An 11,635-nucleotide genomic window follows, 5' to 3' on the forward strand; every position below is an offset into this window, starting at 1 on the left:
AGCTTATAGATATTACAACGCATCAAACTTTTAATAGATGAATGTTTGATTCCTAGGAATGTTTTGTCTATTTAGAGCAGGGGTCGGCAACCCGCGGCTCTAGAGTCGCATGCGGCTCTTTAGCGCTGCCCTAGTGGCTCTCTGGAGCTTTTTTAAAAATGGAAAATGATGAGGGGAAAAAAATATATTTTTTGTTTTAATATGGTTTCTGTAGGAGGACAAACATGACACAAATCTCCCTAATTGTTATAAAGCACACTGTTTATATTAAACATGCTTCACTGATTCTAATATTTGGCGAGCGCCGTTTTGTCCTACTAATTTTTGCGGTCCTTGGACTCACCGCAGTTTGTTTACATGTATAACTTTCTCCCGACTTTCTAGGACGTGTTTTATGCCACTTATTTTTCTGTCTCATTTTGTCCGCCAAACTTTCAACGTTGTGCATGAATGCACCAAGGTGAGTTTTGTTGATGTTATTGACTTATGTGGAGTGCTAATCAGACATATTTGGTCACTGCAAGCTAATCGATGCTAACATGCTATTTAGGCTAGCTATATGTACATATTGCATCATTATGCCTCATTTGTAGGTATATTTGAGGTCATTTAGTTTCCTTTAAGTCCTCTTAATTCAATTTATATCTCATGACACACTATCTGTATGTAATATGGCTTTTAATTTTTTGCGGCTCCAGACAGATTTATTTTTGAATTTTTGGTCGAAAATGGCTCTTTCAACATTTTGGGTTGCCGACCCCTGATTTAGAGTCACTCTATTCGGCTTATTTTGCATGTAACACCGGAAGTGACTGAATTATGATTGCTCTTTTTAATTATTATACCTACATGATATTTAATGAACGTTCCCAAAAATGTATATGTATGTTTGTATTTAAAAAAATCAAAGCTTGTGGGTATTACAATACAGCAAACATGTAATAGTTAAACGTTTGTTTCCTAGGAACGTTTGGTCGTTAGATGCACTCTCCATTCGGCCTGTTTAGATTGTAAAACCGGTAGTGACGTAATGGCGCGAATCCCAACAAGAAGGTTTTGAGGCTCTTTTCAACACATTAACGATAATAACTATTGTCAGCTGATTTTCACTATATTCTGTACGTCCCTGACGCCATTTGTGTTGATATAAACACAACATACCAATTCTAAAGTTAAGTTGGTTTCAAATGTTAGCTAACCGGCAAATGCTAAAGCTGTATGGTAAATCTGTTCTTTTCTACACAGTTTTAAAAAAAATGAAAAATTAGAAACAAATATTTGGACTATTTCTTCCATATATAACATTTTGGACTGCCTTGGTCTACCTGAAAGAGGTAGGATGACTTGCTTTAAAGTATCATACTAACCGAGCTATAGCTAACAGTTTTGCTGCTAAGTTAAACGTATTGTTGTGTTTAAATGGTTACATCCTCCTGTTTCCTAGGCATCATCATGTCCATCGGAGACAAGGAAGGCTTCATTGTTAAGTTTGTGGCAAGTAAAGGACAGGAGTCAGAGTATGCTGCCAAGTCTTATGAGGTGAGCCGTCAACTGACACACAACATACACAAGTCTTAGTTTACAGCTGTTTATTACTGTGTTTTTTCTCGATATTTACAGGCCATTTTAGAGCTGCAGTCGGAAAAGTATCTTAAGAGGATCGATGAGGACACTGTATTGAAGATGGACCAGAAGGACAAGTCTCTATTTGTTTTTAGTGACTTCAACACTCCTGCCTTCCAGCACTGCAAGAATGTATGATATTGTCTCATATTCATATTCTGCCGACTTTACTCTTGGATTTAACACATACTGTATTATCGTCCTTCTTAATGGTTCATCCTGTAGCTTGGCTGCCGGGTTGTCAGTCCTTTGGTGGTGTTGTTCTGCCTGCAGCAGCAGCGCTGTGTTCCCAAAGCAGAGAAACCTGTCCACAACATGGCCATGGCCGATGTCACCATCTCATGTACCAGCCTGGATAAAGCAACTCGGGTTAGTTCATCAATCCCTCTGATTTAAAAAAAAAAAAAAAGGTTTATTATGGGAAATGATGTGATTTGCACAATTAAGCTGGTCTGAAAAGGAGTAGGAAGAAACAGTTGACCTAATCCTATCCCTTCTCCGTGTCTATTACTGATGATTAATTCACAGCGTACATTTTACATGTTGACACTTACAGTATTTGGTTTGCCAAACAGAAAAGAATAGATAATGTGTTGCAAGGATAACTGAAAAGGTGCTGAAGACATACAATGCAAATAACCAAATACAAATAAAATGTAGTCAGTAAATAAAAAAGGAGAAGTATAATTAATGATAAATACAAAATAAGATAAGTAATGAAATATGTTATGGATAAATTAATAAGTATACCTTATATTGATGAACTGTACTGTTAGAGTTGGGCAAAAACGCAGGATTCATAAATACATTCTGGATATAGATTAAGCAGTGATGTATGAAAGAAAAGTGTTGAAAAAGTAATATACCAGTTAGCAAAGCAAGGGGAAAAATGCAGTATATAATTTGTGCAGTGTTAAGGATAAGCAAGAAAGAAAAATGGTAAAAAGAGAAGAAAAAAAAGGAATACATAGTTATTATAAATATGTTAGCTTCCATAAAGACAATTAAATACTAAGTTAAAATGTTGACAGAAATGCAAAAGGCAGTAAATACTGGATATCGATGAAGCAATAACATATTGGTAATGATATTGTTGTCTGTCTATCTGTGTTGGCCCTGCGGTGAGGTGGCGATTTGCCCAGGGTATACCCTGCCTACTGCCCGAGTGCAGCTGGGATAGGCTCCAGCTCACCCCGCGGTCCCGAAAAGGGGCAAGCGGTAGTAATGGATGGATGTTGAAAACCCATAATCTATACTGTATTATTATCGTAGAGTGGTTACAGTCAAGGTTCGAACTGCATCAAGTCTTTGTGTTGTATTTCATTTTTCCATAGGATGTATTCTTCTGTAATGTCATCTATAGAATTTTTCCAGTTTTCTTGATGTCTTTGACAGCAAGTATTTAGGCTTTTTTTAGTTGCCCATTTAACCCGATGTCAATTTTACAGGTAGCCTTTGCTTCCTTAAGTTGCGTGGAATCTTGGTGATAATTGTCCCTGATGTTTGTGTCTCTCTGGTTGCAGGCAGAGGTGATGGATCTAGTGCAGCTCATGGGCGGGCGAAGCTATCTTGACCTCAACGTGTCCGTCACTCACCTGATTGCAGGCGAGGTGGGCAGTAAAAAATACCTTGTGGCTGCCAGCCTGGGTAAACCCATCCTGCTTCCCTCCTGGGTCAGAGCCTGCTGGGAGAAATCTCAGGACAGGTACTCTTCATCAACACACAGTTCATCACTCGTGAATCCATGCATCAGGAATAGACGTTAAAATATGTTTGCCTCCATCAGTCTGTTCAGATACACAGAGCTCGCTGTGGAGGACTATCTTTGTCCCGTGCTGCAAGGTTGTACCGTGTGTGTGACAGGTCTGTCTAGCACGGAACGTAAAGAGGTACAGCGGCTCTGTGAACAGCACGGCGGAATATACACAGGTCAGCTCAAAATGAACGAGTGCACGCACCTCATCGTTAGCGAACCATCAGGCAAGTCAGACGAGATTTTTTTCCAACACTACACACACAGACACACATCAATGTTATCAGTCTTGTTTTGCCGCAGGTCAGAAGTACGAGTGTGCACGCAAATGGAATGTGTATTGCGTGTCTCTACACTGGCTCTTTGATTGCATAGAGAAGGGCTCCTGTCAGGATGAATCCCGCTACACCGTGGAGCGCAATGCATCCAAAAGCACTCGGCCACACACGTCTACGCCCACCACCGACAGTAGCAAGAAGGAAGGTCAGTCCACACTGCATCGCTACATCTTTCTTTTACAAACTATCTAATGTCCAAACTTTTTCTACAGATGGCCACACATTGCGAGCAGTAGTGTACTATAAAATGATGTATTTCATTAGTTAATTAATGTTGAGGGGCAATGAAAAACAATCTCCGGGCCGCACTTTAGACAACCGTGAGCTAACCGATGCTGTAATTTTCACTCCAGAGGGTCCATCTCTGTTGGGTTTGAGTCACATCTCTGTCAACGCCAGCATGACAATAAATGACACAGCCCTCACGAATGGAACCGTCAGCCGTGTGCAAGCTCCGGACCCCACAGAGAGTCTGGATCTGACTGCGTGTCCAGCAGACGATATCCTGGACGGCTGTAAGGCAAGTGGTCAATACGGTTGATCACAAACAAGTGTGGGCGTTCCAGTGTCAACTTTCCAGTTTCATACTTTTTGATCGCAGCTGTATCTTTGCGGCCTGCCCATGAAGAAGCTGGAAAAGCTGCGGCGTGTGGTTAACGCGGCAGGGGGTCTTCGCTTCAACCAGCCCAGTGATGATCTCACACACGTTGTAATGGGAGAACTAGACCAGGACCTCAATCATTTTCTCTCCAAAACCAGTCACAGGTCGGCCTCACTTTTACAACACGTCCACTTGTTGCTTTGAAAAATGTTTTTTAATTTTGATGTCACTTTTTTCAGACCTCACGTGGTCACAGTACAGTGGCTGCTGGATAGCTTTACCAAAGGCCGTCTCCTCCCAGAAGAAGGCTTCCTCCACCCTGACTGTCTACCTCCTTCCCCAGCAGTAGTGTCTGCACCGGCTTGTCGTGCCCCTGCCACTAGGCTCTCAGCAGGAACCCCAGCAGCAAGTCCTAGCACTCCCAGGGAGAAGCAAGCACAGGAGGACCTGCTGTCACAGTATATGGACGATGACCCGACAGTCGGTGAGTAACTATCACTTAAAATATATTACTAAGACACGGAAGGTCAAATGTTTAAAAAAATATATATATTTTTTTTTTGTGCGGGCATGGTAGTAAAGGTATGCTGGTATGTTTTCTTTCAAGTTGACATGCCGCCGCCAGCCGTGCATAACAGCAGGAGGTCCATGGATGCATCTTGTGAGCCTCGGCTGCAGTCCTGGACCCATAACGACAGTGTGAGACCAGAATCTGACTCGACCATGCAAGAGCCCAGCGAGGCAGGCCTCTTTGCTGGGAAATGCTTCCTCCTGCAGGGTTTTGGCCCTGAGGCCGAGGCCCAGCTCTCTCAGATGGTGACAGAGAACGGAGGCCGGGTGCTGGTGAGCCGTACACGCACCGTCGCCGACTACGCTGTAGTCCCTCTCTTAGGCTGTACTGTTGAGGCCACGGTGGATGAGGTTGTCACGGACACATGGCTGGTGAGTGCATAGCTTTACTCACTTTTGTGCTAGATTGGAATTTGGAAAAAATGTTTTTCGTGTGGTTGTCTTAACAGGCCATGTGTGTGGAGAGAGAGAGTGTTCTGGAGATCTCTTCCAATCCTCTCTTCGCTCCTGTTGCTGTGATGGATGGATGTTTTCCTCTCAAGGATTGTGTCCTGTCTGTCAGCCAGTTCACAGGAGCAGAGCGGGAGTCCTTGGTGGAGCTGGCAAAACACCTGGGAGCCAAGTATGCCAGCCGCCGTCACTCAATCTAATGTCCATGAGCAAGTTTGCTATGCTTTTTCCCCCATTTTGCAGTGTCCAGGACTATTTTGTGCGCCTGCCCAACCAGAAAAAAGGAATGTTGGCAAGCACTCATTTGGTGCTGGAGAGCCCAGATGGCACGAAGTACCAGGCAGCAAAAAAGTGGGGCCTTCCAGCGGTCACCATGCATTGGATAATGACATCGGCAAGAACCGGAAAGCGGGCGGCGGAGGAGCGATTCCTGGTTGATCTGCCAGCTTCTCCAGGTTACAGAAAGTTGTCGCTGATTAACGTCACACATGTGTTCTAGAATTATATATATTTTTTTTACAGATGTGGAGGATGGGAGTTTTGTCGGTGCCTCCCAGAGAACAATCATGGCTCCGCCGGCACGCTCTTCTCCAGAGATCCCCCTACTTGGTCTACAGAGCGGGAAGGCGGTCACTCCATTAGATTTAGGACGCTTCCAGAGCAAAGTATTCCGGTCTGTGTTGAATGAGACAAAATCCAAGGAAGATGTTAGACAAAACCATGAGGGCAGTAAAAAGAACTCTCTCTGCAAGGAACCCTCACTGCAGCTGGACACGCCTTCTCGTTTTCTCAGCACAGATCAGCTCTTCAGGCCCTCCTTCAATATCAAGGTCACTTAACTCATTTTGAAGTTGCAAATTGTGCTTTGGTATTAGATTGTCCTCTGACTACTTCTGTGCAGGATGCCTTAGGAGCACTCGACACTCCAGGTGGGACATCCAAACCTGGCCGGAGGGCAGAGACGCCACTTACAGACGTCATCAACCGGAACCTGAAAGTGGCGCTGGCCAACAGCACCTGCAATAACGATATCTCCGACATGCAAGCAGCCTCTGCTAGCCCCCAGCTCATCACAACCAGGAAGGAGGTTAGCGACATCGGCTGTGGGTCAACAGTCCAAATCCTTCATGTTCATTTTTTCTACCGCTTCAATATTTCAAGGTGCCAGAAAAGGAGGCGGGCCCACTGACAGGCCTTGTGATCTGTGTGGGGAAAAAGTTGAGTAAGATGCAGAGCGAACTGAACGCCGTGGCCGCCTCGCTTGGAGCCGACTTTAGGTGGTCACAACCTCTGCCAACTGTCTTTCTTTTGAATGCAAAGAAGCATGTTGACAAACATTATTGTGTCTGTCAAGGTGGGCCTGTGACGACACTGTGACTCACTACCTCTACCAAGGCCGAGTGGGAGACAACAGTCGAGAATATAAAGCAGTGAAGGAGAGGAAGCTGCATGTGGTCTCGCAGTATTGGCTGCAAGCTGTATGTTTTCTGTAGCATAACTGACACACGAGCAATACCAGTCTGGTGTTCATTTGTTATCTTTAACTGGAAGGCTTATGAACAAATAACCACCCTTTGTCATCTTGTGCAGTGCGCAGAGGAGCAGAAACGTGTTTCAGAGTCTCTGTATCCTTTCACCTACAACCCCAAGATGAGTCTAAACCTCAGTCAGGTTCCCAGCAGCTCCCAGAGGTCTCCACCTTTCACACGAACACAACTCCAAGACATCACCGAAGCCCGAGATGACAAAGTAGGTTAAAACATGAAATGATGATGCAGTTTAGCATATTCGCTCATGTGTTTTCCCTGCTTTAAATTCTGAAGAATTTGTTTTTTATTGGTAACTTAAACAGAAAGTGGCTTGATGGCGCTATTTTTAGGGGAAAAGGGTGTTATAGCTTTGAATCAAACAGATTTATTTGAAATTTAAAATGTGTTTAGTAACTGGGAGGCATATTCTCGGGTTTAGAGTATCAACAAATAAGCAATTTTGGGGATTTTAATTGTTTTTTTTGTTGTTGTTTGTAGAGGAACGTAACCCTTGCAAATAGGGGAGCTCAATTGTCGTGCAAAAGTGTCCAGACATCAGTACTTTTTTTATGTACATCTGCATATAATGAACAGAATTGTTGATACAGCTCCCCTTGGTGATGCTTTTAGATGTGAACTTGGATATCTGAGTATCTTTTTAGATAACATTTACATATGTCTCAAGGCTGTTGGAGAACCTTCCACCCCCCGCTGTGGCGATCAAGAAGCAGACAGGACTGGTGGGTGAATTAATTTCTTGTTTAATTCCCACTAACCCGTGTGCATGAGTGAGTAAACTTTGTATGATTTTTTTTTTGTCTGAAGATATTTCCCAGACTCTAGAGATGAGAGAAAATCTGCAAAGACAGCTTCAAGAGATCATGTCGGCCACAAAGCTGGCGACAGGGAGACGTACATCAATGCGTCTAAGTCGTATGGGGTCAGCAGGCGCCAACTCGAGCACCAACACTCCTGAGCGAAGCAAGTCTGGACGCAACGGCGGCAGCAGTCGCACCCTGGAAGCATTAAGGTAAAGAGCCAAAAATGTTTGAAATATGGAGGCGAACTGCAGTGGCGTACAGTTTGTGATGTATTCTTTCATAGGGTCTCTCGGGAAGCAGCGATAGATTGTAATACAGAATCCTCCCAGAGTGAGCAGATATTTTGGGATGATCCAACAGCAAGGGAAGAGAGGGCCAAGCTCGCTGATAATCTCCAGTGGCCCGGTAGTCCCTCACAACACTCAGAGCCCCTGGTGCCGCCCCCGCAACCCACAATGCAAAAAGAGACGCATTTCAAAGACTCCATGACCGACTCTGAGCTTGTAGAGATGGGTATGTGTGTTGGGAACTCATGGTAAAAAAAAATCTGCTATACTGAGTCAGGCTGTCCCAAATTCAATGTTCATGTTCTTCCCACCTTTTTAGCGGCTTGTGATGTCATCGACCAGCAGATAGGCAAGAAAGTCACGATGCCACAGAATAACATCCTGACTCCTGAAGCCCCCAGCATCGCCTTCCCCCTCGCTAACCCTCAAGTGGCTCCCGAACCAGAGGTGAGGTTGCACCTGGATGTGTGCTTCTAACGACTGATTGTATGTGGAGGCTAAAAGCTTGTTTCTCCCAGGAGGAGAGCAAGAAAGAGAGAGACACGCCGAGGTTCCAGCTGTCTTCCCTCAGTCCTCAAGAACGCATCGATTACAGTCAACTCATAGAAGAGCTTGGTAAGTCCTTGATGAAGAGTAGAACAGTTAGGGCCTGGTTTACTAAGAGCCAAACACAACGCGGTAAACAGCATGTGCATCTATAAAGTAACGTGTACTATTAGTGGGTGTGTTGCGTGCGATTTACTAAAACTGAGGTTTACTAACATATGAGATTTGTTGAGTGTATTACAGTATATGGGTCATCACCAATGAGACATTAATTTACTGCAGATTCATGTTATTATGGTTTGTACAGTCCAGGTAGAGAACGAGATTCCGTCCCAGGTGGAGGAGTTTAAGTATCTCGGGGTCTTGTTCACGAGTGAGGGAAAGTTGGAGAAGGAAATCAGCTGGAGAATCGGAGCAGCTGGGGCAGTATTGCAGTCTCTCTGCCGCACTGTTGTGACGAAACAAGAGCTGAGCCAGAAGGCAAAGCTCTCGTTCTACCGAGCTATCTACATTCCTACTCTCACCTATGGTCATGAAGTGTGGGTCATTACCGAAAGAATAAGATCGCGGATACAAGCGGCCAAAATTAGTTTCTTCAGAATGGTGGCTGGCATCTCCCTTAGAGATAGGGTGAGAAGTTCAGTCACCCGAGAGAGACTCGGAGTGGAGCTGCTGCTCCTTCGCTTGGAAAGGAGCCAGCTTAGGTGGTTCGGGCATCTCGTGCGGATGCCTCACGAGCGTCTTCCTAGGGAGGTCCTTGTTGCACGTCCCACTGGGAGAAGACCCCGTGGCATGCCAAGGACCAGATGGGGGGATTACATCTCCTCTCTGGCCTGGGAACACTTCGGGATTCCCCTGGAGGTTGAAGCGGTTGAAGATGGATGGATGGATTAATGTTATCATGCCCCCACCTGTTTTCAAACATGCAGGAGACATGTACCACTTGTTATAGTCATGTTAGACAGTCCTGCGGTGCATCTATAATGACACCACATTTAATTTTTTAGCACCTAAGATGCGCTCATTGGAGAAAGGCTGCAATTACTCCAGCTCAAGACGCAAAAAAAAGCATACATAAAGAAATTTTTTCATATAAGAAATATATTTGATGTGAAATAAACAAAAGTCATTGAAATATAATAAATGACACCAAAATGCATAAATTGAATTTGTTTTAATAAGTCATTCAATCCTGTAGGAGATATAAAATTATAAAACAATGTTGCAAAATAGATGACATGTCTAATATCTTTTTACATCTGACCGTCCAAATGTGTTGAAACGCACACATAGGACGGAGGATTCTGGTCTGTCCATCGGCTTTCTGTGCAGCGCGAACTGTTAGTTTGCACATCCTTCTGACACATGCCAAATACAACGCAAAAAAGTGCTCGCAATACGGTGATTAGTGTTGATAAATTACATTGCACGTGCTAAATAATTAGCATCTTCTTCTCCCAGTATTGATCCGCATATATTTTACATGTTGATGAACAGAGACGCAAAATGGATTGCACGCCTTATTCTGCTGACTTACCAGACACAATCCACTTTGCACACATTTAGTAGATCAGCTTTGCGTGTGCTATCAGGTTTGCACATGTTTTAGTACACCCAAACCTTTAGTAAATCAGGCTCTTAGTGTTTTGAATCAAGAATTTGACTCTGTGTCTGATCTGCCTGTAGGTGGCGTTGTGTTGGACAAACAGTCGTTTGACCCCAGCTGCTCCCACATCATAGTCGGGACACCCCTGCGCAACGAAAAGTACCTGGCAGCCATGGCTGCTGGCAAATGGATCCTACATTGCTCCTACTTGGAGGCATGCCGATCTGTGGGACACTACGTACAGGTTGGCTATTCAACAACACCTTTCAATATTAAAATGTGAATTATTTGTCATACCGTTTTTGTTGTGTGCTCTAGGAGGAGGCATATGAGTGGGGCAGTAGCTCCATCCTAGATGCGTTGTCATCCATTAGCTCCCAGCAGAGGCGGCTGGCGTTAGCTGCCATGCGCTGGAGAAAAGCCCTGCAGGGACCCTCTGAAAATGAAGTATGTGTTACCTTATACAAAATGCTAAAATACATCTGAAATATGTACTACTAGTTAAACCGTCAGAGCAATCTGTTTATAGCAATGTGTTTTTTAGGGAGCTTTCAGTGGATGGAGTGTTATGCTGAACATCGACCAGAACCGAGAAGCTGGCTTTAGGCGGTTGCTGCAGTCGGGCGGGGCAAAGGTTGCTGTTTGCACGTCATTATCAACCTAAATGCTACAGTCCCTTTTAGCTTTTACCTGTTCTTTTTTCTTTCCCCTGCAGGTCCTGTCAAGCCCATCCCCCTCCATGTACAAGGAGGCTACTCACCTTTTTGCCGACTTCAGTCGACTTAGACCGGGAGACTTCAGGGTCGACGTTTCAGTGGCCTCTGCCCAAGGAGTCACATGCTTAAAGCCTGAGTACATCGCAGACTACCTCATGCAGGTAAGACAAGTTCCCCATGCACTCACTCATATCATCATGCGTCATGTCGTGAACAAACCAGTGTAAGCAGCTAAATCAGCTTGGTGCAATTTCTTTGTCTTTAGACAGTTTTATGTCAGGATTTATTTTATCTGCTTCCCTGCAGGAGCCAATCCCTGCCATGGAGCTTTACCTCCTCACTGAATGTCCCACAGAAGAGGCGCCAACCACACCGTCACGTAAACGCAAAGCAGCAGACGACAAATCCAGACTGAAAAAGTCTCGTTTCCAATAATACCCGCACTACTACACACATTCCCGCAATCTAACCCCTCATACTGTCTCAAAATATATTGTACATAAGATGTTTGTTTTTTTAATTCGCCAGTGAAATAAAGTAAGTGTAGCACTTGTCATGTCTCTCTGTTGCATTGTAATGAGAAAGACTGCAGTCGCTGCAGACTGCAACTGATGATAACGCCAAGGCCCTGCTCAAAATGTCAAGTCATGCTTTGTTATTAGATGCAATGACGTGGGCTGGTCAACAGGGGGAAGTACATCTTAATGCTGGCGTAGCTTTTTGCTCTTTAATTTGGATCCTAAATCAGATACGTGCGCATCTTTCTCACCTCTTGTCTTCTGGCTGTCTTTTGTG

General features: G+C 44.3%; 1 protein-coding gene across 1 annotated transcript; it reads left to right on the forward strand.

Moving 5' to 3' along the window:
* Positions 1-329: 329 nt before the first annotated feature.
* LOC133630106 (DNA topoisomerase 2-binding protein 1-A-like) lies at positions 330-11,392 on the forward strand. Its single transcript, XM_062021418.1, has 28 exons — positions 330-460; positions 1,445-1,539; positions 1,621-1,755; positions 1,849-1,992; positions 3,147-3,328; positions 3,410-3,603; positions 3,680-3,859; positions 4,068-4,234; positions 4,316-4,479; positions 4,555-4,799; positions 4,923-5,257; positions 5,335-5,507; positions 5,579-5,790; positions 5,858-6,165; positions 6,237-6,422; positions 6,497-6,612; positions 6,690-6,813; positions 6,926-7,084; positions 7,550-7,604; positions 7,690-7,894; positions 7,969-8,198; positions 8,292-8,419; positions 8,491-8,587; positions 10,205-10,368; positions 10,443-10,571; positions 10,669-10,758; positions 10,840-11,001; positions 11,147-11,392. Exons 1-28 carry the CDS (start codon positions 451-453, stop codon positions 11,273-11,275), a joined length of 4,518 nt encoding a protein of 1,505 aa, XP_061877402.1. The 5' UTR covers positions 330-450; the 3' UTR covers positions 11,276-11,392.
* Positions 11,393-11,635: the final 243 nt, after the last annotated feature.

The sequence above is a fragment of the Entelurus aequoreus genome, linkage group LG15 (genome assembly GCF_033978785.1).
Source record: "Entelurus aequoreus isolate RoL-2023_Sb linkage group LG15, RoL_Eaeq_v1.1, whole genome shotgun sequence".
Taxonomy (NCBI): Eukaryota; Metazoa; Chordata; class Actinopteri; order Syngnathiformes; family Syngnathidae; genus Entelurus; species Entelurus aequoreus.

What these genes read in the sequence shown, in the direction of transcription:
- LOC133630106 (XM_062021418.1), top strand. An exon ending in CGACAGTAGCAAGAAGGAAG is followed by an intron (nt 3,860 to 4,067) that starts GTCAGTCCACAC and finishes TTTTCACTCCAG; the next exon opens with AGGGTCCATCTCTGTTGGGT. An exon ending in CGCACCCTGGAAGCATTAAG is followed by an intron (nt 7,895 to 7,968) that starts GTAAAGAGCCAA and finishes ATTCTTTCATAG; the next exon opens with GGTCTCTCGGGAAGCAGCGA.